Raw genomic sequence first — 20512 nt, forward strand, 5'->3', positions numbered from 1 at the left:
ATGATTTTTGTGAAAACGTTAATGGGACCTTCATTATATCCAAAGGGGAGAGTTGAAATTTTTAATGAGATCTCCTATAAAAACAAATGTGAACTCACAGAGAAAGAACTATCCTAAACTTTTCTTGATACCTTTAAGTGAATAAATAGTCATCAGATGAGAATTACCAGCAAGGTTCAACTGTGTATAACATACATAATGTTAACTTGGTCTTTTAATCCAGGGCTTTTCAACCTTTTCACCCATTGTACCACTTTTAGGATATGGCAACATCCGAGTACTACCAGTCGCTTAGCAAGGTGTCAAAAACTTGATGACAAAAAAAAAAGAAAAGAAAAAAAGTGATGAAGTACAGGTAGTCCTCAACTTACAACAGTTCACTTAGTGACTGTTCAAAGTTACAATGGCACTGAAAAAAGTGCTCCGCAAGCCACAGCCGAGCAAGACACCTGCCTGCTTGCTTGGTGGCGCTCTTCCTCCTGTCCGAGGTTTTCATTGTTGTGAACATTTCTGTTGAGGATTGGCAGCGGGGTTGGGGTTGGGGTGTTTGGTTTTTATTCCCCCCTTCTGCTGGGTGGTTGCAGCAGGTTTTGGTCACTTAAACATGACCCTGGGACACTATGACCATCATAAATATAAATCAGTTGCCAAGCATCTGAATGTAAATCACAGGACCCTGGAGATGCTGCAACATTCCAGCTGATCAGTGCTTCTTCTGGGCTCAGAAGCGCCAGGTTCAGCACCGAGCTCCAGCTGGAGCCTGGCGCTGATCCTGGCGCTTCCACTGAGCCCTGACAGCCCTGCAGCTCTAGCCGTCTCTCGCTCAGGCTTGTGCGGTGCTGCCACTGGTTCAGCTCATTTACCCTCACCCTCCCGCTACCACTTTTCTAGCATGGTCGTGTACCACCTGCCAGGTGCCAATGTACCACAGGTGGTACCCGTACCACTGGTTGAAAAGCCCTGTTTTAATCGACAAGTGGAACATGTATGAAGGAATTAACATGTGGTTTTCTTTTGCTAAGTTCAAAGCTAAACTCCTTGACCTTGACTCTACAATACCAAAAGCTTTTTTTATGTTATTTTGCACAGATAATGACAGAAAGTCATGAGATTAAAATGTGTTCATCCCATCTCATTTGAAAATCCTGTATTGTCAACCATAAAGATATATATTGCAGCATGTTTTTCGGTATATAAGACACTTTTTTGTCTCTGCATACAAGTTACAACTGTATCTGAGCCTAGAATCATGCTTGTATATCAAGACAGTTATTGAATGGGTCACCATATCACCACCCCTTGATTTTTACCACCATTTTTGCAGCAATTGTTAAACAAATTCATTTTACCCAATGGGCACTTTTTTTGCTGGAAACAAGTGCCGAAAAGCAGCAGAAAATGCCAAGCAGGGTGTCTGAGGCTGTCGGAACTTTGGAACTAGGTCATAAATACATTTTGAGGGGTCCATCACAACTTCAAATGGTTGCTAAATGACCTGTCATCAAGTGAGGACTAGCTGTAATAGCTGCCACTCTCAAGTACTCATGATGCACAAGGTATCCCCCCCCCTTTATGGCTCCTGTGCAACTGGCTTCAAACTGGCTTCCCCCAACGCTAGTCATGTTGGCAAAACTGTTAAAACTGGAACTCAGAATGTCATTTGCTTAGACATCTGCTGCTCTCCGACAAGGCAGAATTACATCATAGGCTTCAGTGCACCCTCTGTAAGCTTTTTGTTTTTTTAAGGTAAAGGTGTTTCCTGTTTTTCATTACTGAAGTATGAGCCTCTGCATCAAGACCAGTCTTCAATACAAGCACATACAGTCACAAGCTCTTATTCTGGGAAGTGCAAAAAAGATGGAGTGAGGAACACATGGCTCTCCAAGTTTTGTTGGACTCCCACTCTCTTAATCCCCAGCCAAAATGGTCAAAGGTCTGAAATGATCGGAGTTCTTTTGATGTTTCTTTTTTATTTAAACTTACATGTTGCCAACTACGATTAAGGACAGCCAGTTTGGTCTAGTAATTAAGGCATCAGGCTAGAAAGCAGGAGACCGTGAGTTTAAGTCCCCCTTTACCATGTAAACCCAATTGGGTGATGTTGGGCTGAGAGAGTGTCTTGCCACCTAACAGGGTTGTTGTTGTGGCGAAAATAGGAGGAGGAAGGTGTATTGGATATATTTATCACCTTGAGTTATTTGTAAAATTAATGAAGGCAGGAGAATAGAATAGAATAGAATAGAATAGAATAGAATAGAACAGAACAGAACAGAACAGAATAGAATATTCTTTATTGGCCATGTGTGATTCAAAAAGGGAGACTTCTAGAAACAATCGGCATCTTGAGTTTGCCATTATAACTAAGATCTTTCTGACTAGTTTCTTTTAATCCATTTTAAAAGCTGTTTTAATTACAAACCTTTGCTAGTTTCTGACAATTCCATCAATAAATTAAGCATTAATAAATTAGGCACAGATCAAAGAGGTTTCCCCCCCTTCTTTATCTTGAACCGCTGGCCAAGTAAATGAGAAATTTATTTATAAAATTGTAAACTACATTGCAATATATATTGATCTTATAAGATAATGGTAAAATACATGACAGCGGAATTAGTAATTTCAATGAAAAAAGAAAGAGTTTGGAAAATGCTGATCTAATTTTGCATCTATACTTGCAAAGTACATATGCATTGGTAAATTATAACAAGAATTTATTATATTTTAATCTTGCAAAGACTGACAGAAGTTGTCTGAAATTTTGATTTAACACAGCCATCTGGGGGGAAACTGCCAAAATCTTGGGATATTTTTCAATCTCCTAAAATGTGGGCCCTTATTTCTATCCTGCTTTTGTTATTATTCTTACAAATAACAAAAGGCGGGGAATATATCCAACACAACTTCCTCCTCCTATTTCCCCCCACAACAACAATTCTGTAAGGTGAGTTGGGCTGAGAGAAAGTGACTGGCTCGAAGTCACCCAACTGGCTTTCATACCTAGGTCAGGTCTTGAATTCCCTCCCTGTTTTGCAGCTACATATTGGAACACCTGGATTTCCCTTTTATATCACTAGGAAAGCAGGTGCCATGCTGGATGCCATAGTTCTAGATATCCTATTTTAAGGAAAGCCCTAAGAGGGTTACACCAGAATAGGTCAAATAATTATTTCCAGCACTAAAGCAGTGCAACTATTTCACTTAGCAAAGTTATTTTCTTTAGGGCTCTGTTTTCCCCCATCATTATCTAGATTCTAATAGCTGCATCAGCTTTTGCCAACTTAACCATATTCACTATATGATTACTGATAGTCCTTTACTTATGACCATAACAGAGCCTGCCCATTATGGCTGCAAGTCATGATGGTCGTAAAGCAGGTGATTATGTGACCTGATTTTACGAACTTTTTTGCAAGTTAATCACCATGATTGTTAAGTGAATGCAGTCATTAAGTGAACACATTGTCACTTTAGGGCATTTTTGCCCCAAACTGGAAATTACCGCCACTTTTCAAAGAAAAAAAACAACACTGTAAATTTTGGTCATATGACAGTGGGATGCTGAGAACATAAATATGGGCTGGTTGCCCAGCATCCAAAATGTGGGAAGTGGCCTGCAGATTAGATCTTCGTAATTGGATTGCAAGTATCTTTTTTTTGTGGGGGGTGTTCAGTTGTAACTTTGAACAGTTGCTAAGCAATGTATTGTAAGTTAAGGACTATCTGTATGGGAAAACACCCCAAAGGCATCAGATTGGGGTACTTCCCATCAAATCTGGGGTGATGAGCATAAACCGACTACCGACTACCCTTGACAAAGGCATATCAAGATGCCTCAGAAAGAGAGTGGGTGCTCTATGGGCAAGCCCTTAATATAATGAGATGACATTTCTTTAAAGAGTCGCTAAGGATAGCAGTATGTACATTCATGTCCCCCTCAAGCATCCTTTGTTTTGGATCTGAAGCACAGGTAGTCCTCGACACACAATCATTCACTTAGTAACCATTCAAATGTACAACAACACTGAAAAACTGACTATGACTGGTCCTTACACTTACAACCGTAGCAGCATCCCTGTGATCGCATGATCAAAATTGGCAATTGGCATATTGATTGCTGTGTTCCAGAGTTGTGTGATTGCTATTTGTGACTTTTCCAGCTGACTTCTGACTAAGTCATTGGGTGGAGCTAGATTCATGCTGTGTTGTACACTTAACAGCAATGATTAGCTTAATAACTGTGGCAAAAAGATCATAAAATCAGGCACAAGTCACTTAACAACCGCCTTGCTTAGCAACGTAAATTCTGATCTCATTTGTGATCATAAGACAAGGAATACCTTATACCAGGGGTAGGCAACCTTGGCTCTTTTATGACTTGTGGACTTCAACTCCCAGAATTCCTGAGCCAGCATGGCTCAACTTGGAAACCTCTCTCTTTCCCCTCAGCATGGCTGACTCAGGAATTCTGGGAGTTGAAGTCCACGAGTCATAAAAGAGCCAAGGTTGCCTACCCCTGCCTTATACCATCCCCTTATTAGAGATATACATTCATAGTTCTGATAATGAGTCTGTTTAGTGCAGTGAAAAAGAAAGTGTTAGTAGCAACATATATCACAGAAAAGAGGTATATAAAATAGAAATAAAACAAAAGGAAAAATACACTGATCCAATATTAGGGTTATATGTTTTAGATTATGTGATCTTTAGATTATGAGTTTTCCCAAGGTCTATGGGAAAAAGCACCACCCATTCTTATTTTATCCATTAGGGGCGAAAAAAAGGAACACTTTACTGTTTAGAAATTCAGTTATACAGATAGTCCTCAACTTACGACTGTAACGGAGCCTCACATTTCTATCATAAATCATGACGATTGTAAGTCAAAGAACACCAGATCTGGTGTTATAACTTTTTTGTAGTGGTTGTTAAATGAATGCTGTAGTTAGGAAATAAATGCCACAGTTGTTAAGCAAATAATGGATTTATTTCCATGGGGTATTTTTGTCAGAAACCAGCTGAAAAAGCCAGAAACTGGAAAAAAAATATTGAAAACTATGGTCATGTGACCTTGGAACATTCAACCAGCTGTAAAGCTGAGCAGTTGCCATGTTCCCAAAATGTGGTCATGTCATCCTGTGCGTGTGTCTGTGTGTGTGTGTGTGTGTGTGTGTGTGTGTGTGTGTGTGTGTGTGAGTGATTGAGCAGCCTCAGAAATCCAGAACCAGGTCTTAAGTAGCTACTGGGAGATCCATCCATCATCATTTGAACAGTCACTGAGTTACCAGTTATAAGTTGAGGACTACCTGGAATACATTACAGTATATGAGAAAAAGGGAGAAAAAGAAAAGAAAGGAAAAAAGAGGAAGGATCACAACCGATTCTGAAACACAAGACCAGAAAGTGCACAACTGTCTGCTATTTCTCACAGGTTAATGGCCTGTTAACACCTGCTTTCTGCAACCTCCCTTATAAAGGAAGGATAAAGCTGTGGTTTTCTTTCAGAACAGAATGCACGCACTCATGATATATACCTGTAGACCACAGCAGCCAACAGCATTCAATATGGAAGCATTGTGGACCACTCTGTAAGGAATTCCCTGCTTCACAGCTCGGAGAATGAGGTCACTATGTGTAGTTGCCCTGCAGTTAAAAAAAAAAGCAAGTTATAAAACATGGTAGCCTACTGGATAATTTTCTGTAGCACTGCAATTATGTAATAATAGGTAAAAGGTAAAGGTTCCCCTGCACATGCGTGCTAGTCATTTCCAACTCTAGGGGCCGGTGCTCATCTCCGTTTCAAAGCCAAAGAGCCAGCGCTTGTCCGAGGACGTCTCCGTGGTCGTGTGGCTGGCATGACTAGACGCCAAAGGCGCACGGAACGCTGTTACCTTCCCACCATAGTGGTCCCTATTTTTCTACTTGCATTTTTACGTGCTTTCGAACTGCTAGGTTGGCAGAAGCTGGGACGAGTAACAGGCGCTCACTCTGTTACGTGGCACTCGGGATTCGACCCGCCAAACTGCCGACCTTCTGATCGACAAGCTCAGCGTCCTAACCCACTGAGCCACCGCATCCCTTTACCTTTATGTAATAATAGCAATAACCAAATGCTGTCTTCCCTAATAACCCTTTTCCAAAACATGAAGCTATCCAAATTCTTGTTTTCCAATTCAAATGCAGAATTTTATGTATCTGTCGCTTACACCCATTTCCAAACTAGTTCCGTTCCTCAAGCACCATTGTGTGTTTGATTGCAATCCATGGCCTGTTGCAAATCTACACACCTTAAGACCTCATGGCATCTTGTAGATGGGATGATAATTATCCCAAAATGAAGGTTAACATGTGAATCAGTAAGTCCAAGAAATAAATGTTCCTCTGAATTGTTATCATTCAGGGAATTCATTCAAATCTATCTATGTAATGTACTGCTGTGGAAACAGAAACAAAATCAAATCAAGATGTGTTTTTTTTTCCTGCCACATTTTCACTCCCCCCTCCCCCCTGGTTCACGTTGCCTCTGGCGTGCCAGTCAGAGCCTAAGAAAGTTGCAAAACCTTATCGTAAATTTGTATTACACATATGGACACTTGAGAAGTATATGCTTTCAGATGGTCCTTAGTGAAACAGCAAGAGGGATGAAAATCCACACTGAACTCAACCAACTAAATCTGGGGGGAAAAAGAAAATCCACGCGACCCTATACCAAAGCTAGTTCAAACACTAGAAAGCTAAAAATTACAGCCGTTTGCATTTTAACTTTAATAAACGATTGCATCTGAAAACTAGGTGCTCCATTTCTTTGTCCCTTTCTGAAAACTGCAAGACATCTGTTAGCTGGCAAACAGCAACTTGGCACAAAGAGCAACTCTGGCGTAACTCCAATGCTCTCTTTTAATTACTGGGCAAACGGAGTTTCATTTAATTGCAGATGAGAAACTTGGTATTCATGCTCTGTGCTTGCAATAGTATGCAAAATGCTTGTTTTCTGATACATTCACATTTGTTATTCAAGAAGACTTCAGGGGGAAAGTGAATGGTAGCCCCTCATAAGTGCTGGATTTCCACTGCATGTGCCAGGCAAACATCTAGCTTAAAGAAAGATCTCTTCTGAGGGATTTAGAAAACAAAAGATTGCAAGAAATCAAGAGAAGTGCAGTAAGGCGTACAGAAAACATGCAAATCAAGGCTGTCAGAGGCTTTTAGTTAAAAGAGCAGCAGCTCCCTATAAGCACTGATAAATGTACCGCTGGAAAGAATTAATATGGCCTACCATTCAGATACTAAGATGAGTAGGCTAGAAGTACTTGGCCAACAAGAATTAAGGTGCTTGAATGCAAAACCGGACATTGATGAAGAGATGTTCCTGGAGCAACTGACCCCTCAAAGCTCTAAGAAGCTCCTAATCAAACCTGCATCAATCACATTTACTGTACTATCCACCCAAATGTAGAAATTAATTTAATAAGACGGCCAAACTTCAGCAATGGCTTCAGCTGCTCCCATTTCCCCAAGGAATCTTAGTTTAATGCTGCTTATTGGATGGAAGAGAAAGAGGGAAAAGAAAGAGCATCTGGCTGAACAGAGTGATTAAGCAATCCACTTTCTGGCATTGATGTTTAATTCCCATTGAGGTACATCCAAGATTCGCTGAGACTAACCCTTCTATTATTTTTTTTTTTTGGAGGTTCTGTTTGATTGTTCCAACCACACATTGCATAATATAGCAACATTTGCACTCAGAATAATATAAGTTACCCAATTGTTTAGATTTTGTGTTGGTGTACATATTCTCATCTTTCTATGTAAAAATTAATCATTTTTTTGTAACTACCTTTTAAAAAGTGATAGGAATAATATGACAACTGCAATAGTTAGGGAATAGCAAAGGATAATTTTAATTATAAAATTAACTAGTCACCTGAAACCAGGCAGACTCTAAGCAGCTTATAGAAATAGAATTTTCCCCTTAGAACTCATTATAAAGAATCAAAAAGTTTTCACAATAGGAAAACCAAGTAGGCAATTGACTGGGAACTAGGGCACATAGTAACCACAATAGAGCATGGCTAAAGCTTTTGTACTCTAGTCTACTCAACTTCATTCCAAACTGAATAAAATTTAAAACAAAATATTTTAATGTCAAAAATGCAACTGTTAGCCAATGCAATTGTAACAAGACTGCCAGTTGCATTTTTTAGACGTTTGGATCTCCATTAGAATCTAAACATTAAGCTTGTTTGTTTCCTTATATAATATTCAGAGGCAGCTTTAAGTAAAGGCAATTGCAGCACTCTAGTATGGAGATAACTAACATATGATTAACAGAAGCTAGAAAATCCATAACTGATAGATAAGATTAACCCAGACTGCATTGCCACTACCTGCTTTGTTGGCCCGCAAGTCCAAGAATATCTTAGGATTCACAATGAATATTTTGCAGCACAGCAGCCTCTTTCAGGACTAAATTAACATTTGTGTGCAGATAGGAAGATACCCAAATCTTCAAAACCTATACGGATTGTTTTTATTGGATTAATACATTTTATCTGGATTAATCTTTAATTGTCAGAATGCCAGACCACCAAAGGCTTATACACATTTAAAAATCTGAGGTTGGCTCCCAGCAAATTTGGAAATAATCTTGGAGTGAAGTTTGTGTTTAAATGATTTATATGGAAACATTTGGCTATATCAAACAGGGTTCTTTTCATTGTGTTTCAGCACAAAGATTCAGTAAGACGCATTTAATAATGTCACTGCGTTGAGTGTAGTAATTATATTAATTCACCATGGTTGGTATCATCTGTAAGTGCCATTTGTTTAAAAAGGCAGGCAGAAAGCAAGAAAATATCCTTTTCATGTTGCTAAAGATGTAGATCAGTCCCCATTTATGTATATGCATACATTTCTTTCACAGCAGGAATCTCTCAGATGATGCCCATGGCAATTACATTTTCTCAATACTCTCATCAGAAGGGCAATATTAATTTTAAAGCCCCAGCTGGAAACAAAAGCTGCTTTCCTTTTTACATTGTAGATTGATGATGCTCAACTGGCTAAGGCAGAAGGAAGTGTTCTGGGGAAAGAAAGGGGTGCAAATATAAATGGGAAACTTAATAGGTCAAACTCATTTGTAATGACCCAGATGTCTACAGTATGGATAGACTGTGCAACTTGTACTGCAGCATTACATGGGTTGTAGATGCAACATGAAAATTGACAAAACAGTCTGGACAAGCCTTCCTGAATCTCTTGTGAAACCAATAAGGAATAGCCTGTATGAAAAATATCTTTTTTTTTAGAAGGCAGTCAAGACATCAACAATCAATTTACTTCATTACTGATGAGCAAGGTATTATAATACATCATGCAAATTAGTGTGTATTTCCTTTTAAAAGGTGCAACACAGGTGATCATCTTGGCAGGTCTGACTGCATCAGGGCTAAGAAATGGGGAGCATGCTTCTCCTATAATTTCTCTTCACTTCTTCATGAACTGCCTTCCTTCCCAGGAATCTGGTACTGATTATTAACAAGATTTCCACATGTCATTATGATCACTCATTGTACCCATTATATGGTAAATAAATAAAATTATTGTAAATAAATAAGGTGAGTCTCCAAATCCATTTTAGAGCCTATTTTTAAATTCTGATGTTAGCTTCCACCAATGTACAATTAAAGTGTTAATCAGGAAAGTTATGAAAGTTAGGCAGAAGAGATTCTGAAGCAAACATTACAGTTGGAAAGTTACTTTTTTCAGTGTAATCACACTAGAGATATGTTTAAAACCATAGCTTGTGGGATTTTATTTGGCGTTTTCTCTTCTTACCCAAAAGGATCACCAACTACGAGAAAAGCCACATCAGTTTGACGTGCATCTTTCAGGATACTATCAGCATCTTGCTCTACAATTTCTCTGTCAGCAAGGATCAGCTCTTTACCATAGAAATCTTCCTACAAAAAGAAAAAGGTTATATCTGTCTCTTATATGTTCTAAAGGAAAGTAAGGTGACATGCAAAAAGATATGGCACTATGATACCATCACAGCTATCCTGCAAAGCAGTTTAGAATGAAATAGAGAAGATGCTTAAGAAACTGTCCCAAGGATCAGGGTAGACAATTTTGGGGTGGTTGAACTTGGGAGGATGAGCACACGTTCTTTTAAATATTATTTTCAACCAATAAGGATAGCAAATGGGCCAGACCTTTTCATGTCTTTCAGGACTGAGGGCAGCATGTTTAATTTTCAAATTACTTTCACAGTTTAAATGACACTAAATCCACTTGAAAGACTTAGAAAATCATAAGCTATGCTATTTTAATTCAGGGGGAAATCACACTGCTAAGCATTCAGTGACCTACTGATCAACTGTAGTATTCAACTGCAGGAGGCCTCGGCTGAGGGCTATATGGTGGATTGCCAAAGAATGGTGGATTGCAAAAATTACAAATGGGTGGTTTTGCCTTTTGCGTTAAGTCATCAACTTTTGTTAACAAAGCACATTACTTAGCATTCATAGCCTATTAAGTGAAAGCCAAGCTATCCTCCTTATGACGTAGCTTTGAGTTCTTATACACTATAAAGATACATATAATTGGCCCTGTTGTGTTTCCAATCTTATGGGTTGGGAACAAACTGGGGATGTGGAAACTGGGCACCCAACTTTAATGCCAAGCCTATATCCTATCAGTCAGAACATAATACTTTTATCATTAAAGGATCATGATAATCTAATGCCAAACTTTTAAAACATTCAAACTCTTTGGCTCAGAATTATGTAAATGCATATAAATGATCAGGAAACAAAATTGTAATTTATAAAGTTTTTATGTTCGTTGCCTGTTTGTGTCTGTATTCTAATTTTCCTCCACAGAGGTGGTCCCATTATGTGTGGACTAAATCAAGATATAGTAACTAGATGCAATATTATCTAGAACATTTCACACCAGATTAGGGATCAGAATACCATTTCTATTGCTCTGATATTATTTTACACTTCGCCCTGCTTTTATTCACATACCAGTGCTTCTTTTCCAACAGTTAGGATAGAAGTGTAGGCTTCCAAATATACTCTGCTACACTGCTTTATTACTTCCAGCCCTTTTACTGTAATATCTTTGGCATCTCCAAGTCCAAGACCAATCAAGTAAAGCATTTTTAAAAACAAGACAAGAAATGCTTTGGTATGGAGGATTTTTACACCTGTCAATGAAACAGACAAAAATACAATGAAAATCAAATATTAAAGCTTGATGGTAGGTAATAGAACATAGGAAGTTTGAGAAATTCTATACAGGTAGTCCTCAAGTTACAACAGTTCATTTAGTGACTGTTCAAATTTACAATGGCACTGGAAAAAAAGTGACATGACTATTTTTCCCACTTACAACCATTGCAACATCCCCATGGTCACATGATTCAGATAAAATTTGGATGCTTGGCAATTGTCTCATATTTATGACAGCTGCAGTGTCCCAGAGTCATGTGATCATCTTTTGTGACCTTCTGACAAGCAAAATCAATGGGGGTGCCAGATTCACTTAATAACCATGTTAATAACTGCAGTGATTTGCTTAACAACTGTGGCAAGGGAGGTCATAATATGGGGCAAAATTCAATTAACAACTGTCTCACTTAGCAACACAAATGTTGGCCGTACGTCGAGGACTACCTGTAGTTCAAATCTAGTGGAAAAAATTACTGCAAAAGTTCTTGGAATATCTTGACAATACAATGCATTACTTTAAAGCTCTGTAGTTATAAAAACAAAACCAATAGACTTAGATATGAAATACAATTGCATGTAGGAAATATAGTTATTAAAATTTAATATTCCAAAATATGGATCAGATATTGTTCAACATTAACCATTACATCAATTCTATTCACGTGTCTGATACCTACACAACCACAATCAATATGCTGATTACTTTATCCCATTAATGAGTGTAAAGCTGATGTGGTGAAATTGAAAAGGCTTTTCTAATTATCATTCACTGCTGGTTAAAAAAAAGGAAAAGAATGGTACAGTAGTAATTGGTTAATCGTTGCTGCTATTATGTACATTCTATCTTGTATTATATTGTCTGGGAATTGGGTTAATTTTACCATAACCATTATATTGCATGATTGCAATTGTTATAAGCAGCCATTAGTTTGGAAGAACTAGCAGTATATAAATCTAAATAATAACTAAAAAAAATTGACAGCGCCTTATAAAATTTATGACTTATGTTGTACTGGCAACCTACGGTCCGGATGCGTCATACGCAGGGCACGCCCACCCCAGCTCCACAAAGGCAAAAAAAAATCACGATACATCACGTGATGTGATCAAGTTTGACACCTGTGCATTAGCCATTACCAAAGGCAAAATATTCATTTTACACATGCATTTATTTAATTCATTTAAAAGTTTTATACTCTAACCCTAATCCTATGCATTCCCCATTTTAATATATTGTCCACTTTTCTTAGGTTTATTTTTTTTCCAGTAAGCCCTTGGGCTTTCATATAAAATTTATGTACTCTTTGTTCCAAAACCAGGTGTCTAACCACTCAGCAGTCCATCAGCTGCAACTCTCATTTAATTCTGAAATTTCTTATCAGAACATCATTTTCTTTTAATTTGTAAATTGTATCCATAAGAAACTGTTACAAAGCAAAAAATGATTTATCAATAATTCATCATACTGACAATATTTATGAACTCCCAGGAGTTTATAAGCTCCTAAAAATGAGACCTGCTCCAGCTGAATAATATTAGTTACCAACTTTGGATGTTATCCTCCAGAGACAAGGATCTTTTTTTTAATAATGAAAAGACTGGAACATAACTGCATTCCTGATCGCCTTTCCTATATTCTGTTCTTCCAAATTCACTGAATATTGTTGAATCTTCATTGATAAAACGAAACTGAAAATGTGTGAAGAATCCCATGTGAATCTAATTTACTCCAAAGCAAAATCTATTGATTTTAATGAGCTCACTTCCTAATATATATTTGCTTATGATCACATCTGGCATATGCAAGCAAATGATTGTAAAGTGTAATTACAGGATGCCTACATTTCCCTCTATTTCTAGTCACACAGTGTCGTGTGACTAGATACATAATTCGACAGATTTTTGTGAAATTTAAAAAGCACTTAGGAGGGGATGATGAAAGCATTTTAATATGCTTCATTAAGTTGTCAATGTAATGTGTCACAGTTACCATTAAAAATTATTATCAAGTTAATGCCCTCCAAATATGATAGGCTGCAGTTTCCAGCTTTCCAGCTAGCAATTTTGGGATTCTGACCCATTGGTGGAGCAGTGGGCTAATGCCTCCTTAAGTAACACCAGCTGCCTGCAATTAGTGCAGGTTCACATCCCACCAGGCTCAAGGTTGACTCAGCCTTCCATCCTTCTGAGGTAGGTAAAATGAGGACCCAAATTGTTGGGGGCAATAAGCTGACTTTGTAATAATGCCGCTTGGGGGTGTGTGTGAAAGCCCTAATAAGCAGGCATATACATAGAATGAAGGCTACTGCTAAGTTTGTAAAGCCGCCCTGAGTCTTCGGAGAAGGGCGGGATATAAATGGAATTAAAAAAAACAACATTGATGTAGTCCAATCTATTTCCAGACATCCTTGTTTCCAAAGTTCTCCTGCTCTGTATTAAGCACAGGCTGTATTTGCACATTATCCTCATTCCTGATGAAGTGAATTAATTAACAACCCATTGTTAATTAACAATTAATTAATTAACAACACATTGCCAGAGTTCACACAATATTCTCTATTTTAGCCTAACGTGTTGAGATCTCAGCTGGAGAAATTCAGTCAAGGTACTTCTCTCCAGCCAATGAAATGAGCTAGAGAATTAAAGAATTCCCATAATTTTTATTAAAAAGTAGGTTTCAATAATAAATCATATTTGCAACTGCATAACAAGCAAAATATATTAAAATCAAGTATTAAAATATTGTCTGAATGTATAGCGTTTGAATGCACATACACTCTGTTACTAATAAAAGAACATACTGTATTCAGCTCTGTATCTGATTAACCTTTCGCACTGAAATTCAGTTATCAAGTTCTTTCAAAGTTCCAACGAAGCTAAATCCTTTTGGGATAATACAATTACTGCTTGATAGTCGTTGGGTTTTCTGGGAAACGAGCTTCATCTCTAAAAATGCTTTTTTAAGAGCAAGGTCAATCGAATCCAATTGTTTCTAACTCGAATCTCCACCCAAGTCTAGGTAGTACATTCCACCAAGGTTATTCATTGGATGAATGTACTGGCCACTCATCTATGGAGATTCTCAGTCACCCAGGTCATGGTTGTCCCAAAGGTCCTGGACTTCCTTGGTGTTTTTTTTAAAGAAGCTTCTGAGCTGAAAAAGCTTCTTGGATGAGAAGCGAAACGTCTTCAAAGAAAAACAAGAAAGCTCAGTTTCCTCTTGAAAAAAAAGCACCTTTGGGACTACTGCCCATTCCTTCTCTTTACCTAATCGACCTCACAGGGAGGTTGGCGGAACAATGAGTGTAAACAACCCAGGACTCCTCACAGAAAGACAAGACACGGGAGCCTTGGTGGAGCAGTGGGCTAATGCCTCCTTAAGTAACACCAGCTGCCTGCAATTAGTGCAGGTTCGCATCCCACCAGGCTCAAGGTTGACTCAGCCTTCCATCCTTCCGAGGTAGGTAAAATGAGGACCCAGATTGTTGGGGGCAATTAAGCTGACTTTGTAATAATGCCGCTTGGGGTGTGTGTGAAAGCCCCAATAAGCAGGCATATACATAGAATGAAGGCTACTGCTAAGCTTGTAAGCCGCCCTGAGTCTTCGGAGAAGGGCGGGATATAAATGGAATAAAAATAAAAATAAATAAATAAATAAACCGTAAAGCCTCTGGGCGAGAAATTCGACGTCCCCCTCCCCCGCCCTTATACAGATGTGCTCCATTTTGCGGAACCTCACCTTCTCATTCATCGGCGTAGAACGCTCAAGTTTCTATACCTATGCAAATGAAGGCCTGCTTAGCGTGTCGTCGGAAGCTCTCCCTCCCTTCCTATTGGCTGAGACCCCGTAGAACCCCCCCCCCCCCTGCCCGACGCAGCGGTACCCTTTCCCTCCCGCTTGCACCTGCCTTCCAGCTAGCCTTCGTCTAGCTTTCATGCTTCCATGCTTTCGCCTTCGCTTCCGGGGTCTTTCAGTGCCGTAAAAAAATATTGCCCTTCCCTTGCGACAATTTTACGGCAGCAAGATTCTGGCTTCTTTGCTTTCTCGGTGGGCTTCTGCTGGCTTGTTTCCGCCCGGAGAGGTGATGACGGGAGGGACTGGATCGTGCCTTTGCTGCTGAGGTGCAGGCAGATCAGGATGAGCACCTGGGAGTCCGGCAAAGTATTGGGGGTGCCTACGGTTCCCCTTTCTAATGGCTTAAACATCCCCATATTGGGGCTGGGTAAGTGCACGGATTCCCCCCCCCCCCGCTCGTCTGATTGCGAAAACAAGAGGAGCAATTCTAAATGTGATAAAACATGATCGCCCAGGTGCATGCGTCTTTTCCTTGCCTTTGAGCTTCATTTCGCCTTAGTATTCATCCCGTACCTGCCTGCTGTAAAGCAACGTTGTGCATTCCTCCATATGCTCTGAACTACAGCTTCCATCATCGTTGCTCAAGAGTAATAATGTCTGACATCAAGCTGCTACCCGCCCAAATTAAGCAGGATGTTGTACTGGACACATTTGAAAAAAAAAAATCAGGTTGACAATATGCAATTGCTGCTATGCAACTATATATATTTATTAATGTACTTATTCTAGATAGGGGCAGTGATTTTGTACTCTATACCTTGGAATAAATCTCTTTCACTTAAGACTTCTGAGTAATTATATATAAGATTGCAGTGTCAAAACAGTAGTCCTCTTCCTGGGCAGCACTTCTCTGCCAAGAGTCATTAAATCAGGTAGCTTCCTCTCTGGAAACTCAGAGATGTGATTCATTTAGAAATCTAGTAGCAGTTTACTATAAGATCATTTAGCTTATGTTTGCGCTGGATGTTTTTGAACAAACTGGCAAGTTGTATGTACTTGGGCAGGAGTAGGCAACCTCGGCTCTTTTATGATTCATGGACTTCAACTCCCAGAATTCCTGAGCCAGCCAAGCTGGCTCAGGAATTCTGGGAGTTGAAGTCCATGAGTCATAAAATCCGAGGTTGCCTACCCCTGTACTTGGGTAAGGAGCACCATAACTCAGAGGGCAAGCTGACTAGAAGAGCCTATTTGCAGAATAGTGCTATAGAAATTTACTACACATGTTCCATCTTTAGGTAACTATTTTTGGTTTTTGGAGTACTTAATTTTTCTTTTAAACTGCATTCTTCTAGATTGTAGTGTCTTAAAGTTTTTTTTCTCAAGACCTCTTCCCAGTTTTAAAAATTATAGAGCAACCCCAAAGAACTTTTGTTTGGATGGGTTATATTTATTGATATTTACCACATTAAAGTTTAAAATTGATGCATTTCTTGCCACTACCATGTCTCATGATTGTTTGATGTGATTTTAATATTGGCTCTGTTTTCAATATGAGCTGGCAAATTTTGATTTTGCAGACCACACTTTGAGAAATACTGGACTGGATATATATTAGGAATTGAGCATTGGTGATGGGTAAGGCCAAAGCTTAGCTTTTTATATAAACTGTTTTTTCCCCTCTCAGTCCAGGTATTGTCAGAAGAAGAACAGGTAATTCCTAATGCATCTGAATTAATATTTTGAAGAAGATTTCCTAAATTATGCTAAAGTCCTTAGCTTGTCCACCTTTAGTTTAATTTATTTCTGCTACAATGCATTTTGGAAAGTATTACCGTACTTAAAAGACAGTAATCCTAGCTCAGCGGCTCCCAACCTTTTCTATATCCCGTACCCCTAGAACGCTTCTGATATATTCTCGCACCCCTTACAAAAGTTCAAAATAACGGCAACAAATTATGCATATACACTATAATTTTGAAAACCCAAGTTTTCGCATCCCCTGGAATATTATCTTGAACGCCAGGGGGTGTGAGCACCCCCGGTTGGGAACCCTTGCCCTAGTTTGTCCTTTCTGTTGAATGTACTCTTTATGATCTCTATATTATTACCAAACTTATGACCGGTTGCTCAGTGACAGGTCGAAGTTATGATGTATCTGAAAAAGGAGACTTATGACCTGGGTCTGAAATTCTGACAGTTTCCTTCCCCATCTGTGGTCATGTGACTGACTTCAGGCTCTTGGCAACATGGGTTACATTTACAGCCATATGCAACATCCCTTGACTTGAGTTTTACAATGGTTTTGCCAGAAAGTGGCACTTCCAATTGTACTGCACTGATAGTGAACAATGGGTTCACGCTTACAACAGCCACATTTGCTTAACAACCACTGCAAAAATCATTGTAAAATTATGTGACCCATTTTATGATTGTCATGTCATATGACTCTAGTGGGTAATCCCCATTACAGTTGCATGTTGAGGACTTCTAATGTGGTTGACTGAAAAGTATTGTTTGCCACCTTATTTGTAGGAATAATAAAGGGTTAGATACAAATAAATTATAAATGAAAATTCCTCTCTTAAATTTGAGTAAGAAATTCTTATTACTATAACAGTATATGCTGCAGTCTTATTTTTAACATTAAGAAAGTTCCCATTGATTTTATTACGACTTCTGGATAGGAGCTCTGTCTTATTAGTAGGAAATATTTTCAAGAGATTTCATTCTCCAAAGTTTTGAGGGAGTATTTTTATTGTTTGTTTGTTTACTGTATTATACTGACACATTTCCATTATGTATTTTTTGTCATATTTATGTAGTGTATATTGTAGGTGGTGACCCTCTGAGAGCTGTATGCAATGAAATTTCATTTTAATGTATGCTGATTAGTGTACATTTAAAGTGACAATAAAATTATGCTATTCTATTCCCAAGGAGGCATGTTGCATACAGTTAAACACCCTCTTCTCATATGTTTCAAAAGCAATCCATTTTAACAAAGTCCCATTACATTCAATAAGATTTATTCCTAAGTAAATCTTTGCTTAATTTAGTGGAGGGATTCTCAGACGGTGGGAATCAAGAGTAACTTAGATACAGATTGCATTTTTTTTTGAACCTGATCGAGCTTACAGAAGCAATGTGGGAGAAGTACCAAAACTTTCTCCTACTTTGCCTGTGCAAGCCAGCCCCAGATTTCCAAGGCCAAAATGAGGAGAAAAATACACAACAGGTTTCAACAATAATACTGTTTTGCCTAGACAAGGGATTTGCACAAACAAAGCAGGAATCTGTCAAAGTCTACTCCTATAATACATAAGCAAAAGTATGGCAGATTTGCACAGACGAAACAGTGAGCAAAGCTTAAGGCTAGACTTGTGAGATGGCTGAACCAGTGGGTCTAGACATCGGTCAAAATCATCTACCGGTCACAGCAGTGCTTGTGACGTCTAGTGTGGAATGCACTCTGAGTCAACTGAGTGATTACAATGTGTATGTGTTAAAGAAGTTCAGAATTTTCCTCATCATTTAAAATTAATAGCCTTTCAAAATGGAGGTTCTTGATGGATACTAGGGGGAAAAGCTAAAGAATAATAAAATTTAAGTCAAGAAATTATGTTGAAACATATTTATGCTTTAGTTAAAGGTATATTATACCTTGCTCACTCTGTCTTACAGAAATCTTAAGTTTTATTCATTCATAGAATGGTAAAGTTTACAGAACTCTGAGTCAGTCTGTTATCGGATACAAATTTAAGAATGGCTTAAATTCTTAAATTCTTGAATGGCTGTGAGGGTGGGGGACAACTGTGTATGCTTAGCATTAGTTTTATCAACTAGGAGCAAGAAATGCAAATTTCTTCAGCTTGAGGATATGGCAGAGATGAAAGCCCTTCCTATGTGTAGCAGATAATCAGTTCCTTTAATATTGAATATGCTGAAATAATAAAAGTATACATTCCATCAACCTCAATAAATAAGGTGGTACAATAGTTGGGAATTTAAGCAGTTTATGGCAGTGATTGTATAGCAAATGTACTGCTAACTAATTTAACCACATTTCTTTAACAAATATTTATAGATTTGAATGACTCAGAGAATCATAAAGAGTCCCCCCCAAAAAAACAAACAAAAAAACCCCCTGAGTTTGCACTTTATGCTAGGATTAAATGTGGTTAGCTGGTTTGTGGTTTGGTGTGTCATGTAAATATAGTTTATGTATTAAGGAAAATTTAGATTGTCTATATTGTGCTCTGTAACAAGTCATTTTCCCTGTTATGTATAATAATTACTACCTCTAAAAACAAAATATTGTAGGAAAAGAAATATTTTTGTTTTATGCTTATGATATTAAATTTATTCTTGATGTAATTAACATGTGGGAGATTTTATTTTATCAGTCAAGAAGTAGCAAAACAGTTGCTTAAATGTTGCTAATTAGACTTTATATAGCATCCTTCACATTTTCAGAGTGTTTCATTATTTGAACAATCCTTTAACAAATTAAATGCATTAGTCTAATAGGGAGGCATTGTCTTTGATGCTTCTGATCTGATTGCTGTTCAGAAATAGAATATTATCACTGAACCTGACCATAGGATTTATTTATTTAAAAGGTTTTTATGGCTGCCTATCCTGTCAGAAAGAACTCAAAGCAGCTCATAGCAATATAAAACCAGTAAAGCTAAGAAAACCACGAAAAAACAAGCCCCTGATCCATCACCTCTCTGTTTACTCATCTATACAATCACACTAACTCTCAGTAATGCTTCCAAGATCTCAGTTTCACTAGAGGAGAACTATGTAAAATAAATAGGTATTTATTGTTTATTACCTTTTTTTGGAGTTCTGAGAAGAAGCATCAGGTCTCTCTGAGAATAAACTCAGGACTCTCTGATACAAGATTAAGTTCTTACAAACCCTGTTATCCGTACATTCTAGAAATTATGGTTAAAGCAATGGGGGAGGAGTTTGAATCTGAAGAGAGTAGAAATCTTAGCTTCCCTAGTTTCCCCAACTAAAGGTTTCTAAATAGCAAGTCTCCATCAGGGTTGTACATTGCTTTCTGAGAGGACACTAAACTCTGTTTTGGGCAAGGGTTTATTTTTCTATGAATATTACTACTGATTTTGGGAGGACTGAAGCTTCAAGAAGATATGACTATGCCATTGCCAAAAGCTTCATCTCTGAGATTTAAAAGGTAGGTGGAAATAAAACAATCCTTTTCTACAGTCCTTAGAAGAAAGGAATGAATATTGTCTCTGAATTGTACTTGAGAATTGTTGCACCAACAGGAAGTGGTACTTGCCACACTGATGTTATTAGTGGAGTGCTGAAGGGACTGACCCTAGTGTGGCCATCATGTGGAAGGTCATATCTCATGTTTCATGAACAGATTGCCAAGGAAGTCTCTTAAGGGCAATGGGTATGGGTGTCAAACATTTCCAAACATTAGTATAACCCAGATTGGTCAATTAAC

The 20512-nt window shown here is 38.3% G+C and overlaps 2 protein-coding genes across 6 annotated transcripts in view; one reads left to right on the forward strand and one right to left on the reverse strand.

Annotated features, from left to right (window-relative positions):
- DPH5 (diphthamide biosynthesis 5) overlaps positions 1-15667 on the reverse strand; it is a 37961-nt gene extending 22294 nt beyond the window's left edge. The window contains exons 1-4 of one of the 4 annotated variants that reach the window (XM_081324159.1): positions 15604-15667; positions 11028-11209; positions 9835-9959; positions 5532-5640 (exon numbers count right to left, since the gene is read on the reverse strand). In XM_081324159.1, coding sequence (XP_081180285.1) covers positions 5532-5640; positions 9835-9959; positions 11028-11209; positions 15604-15631 — 444 coding nt within the window. In that variant the 5' untranslated portion in view covers positions 15632-15667. The other 3 variants (XM_081324160.1, XM_081324162.1, XM_081324161.1) reach the window with 3 other exon arrangements.
- LOC308665855 (putative oxidoreductase ZK1290.5) overlaps positions 15247-20512 on the forward strand; it is an 82621-nt gene continuing 77355 nt past the window's right edge. For both annotated transcript variants that reach the window (XM_081324164.1, XM_081324163.1), the window contains exon 1: positions 15247-15457. In XM_081324164.1, coding sequence (XP_081180290.1) covers positions 15373-15457 — 85 coding nt within the window. In that variant the 5' untranslated portion in view covers positions 15247-15372. The remainder of the gene's footprint in view (positions 15458-20512) is intronic.

The sequence above is a fragment of the Vipera berus genome (assembly GCF_964194415.1).
Source record: "Vipera berus genome assembly, chromosome: 3".
In the NCBI taxonomy this organism is placed as follows: domain Eukaryota; kingdom Metazoa; phylum Chordata; class Lepidosauria; order Squamata; family Viperidae; genus Vipera; species Vipera berus.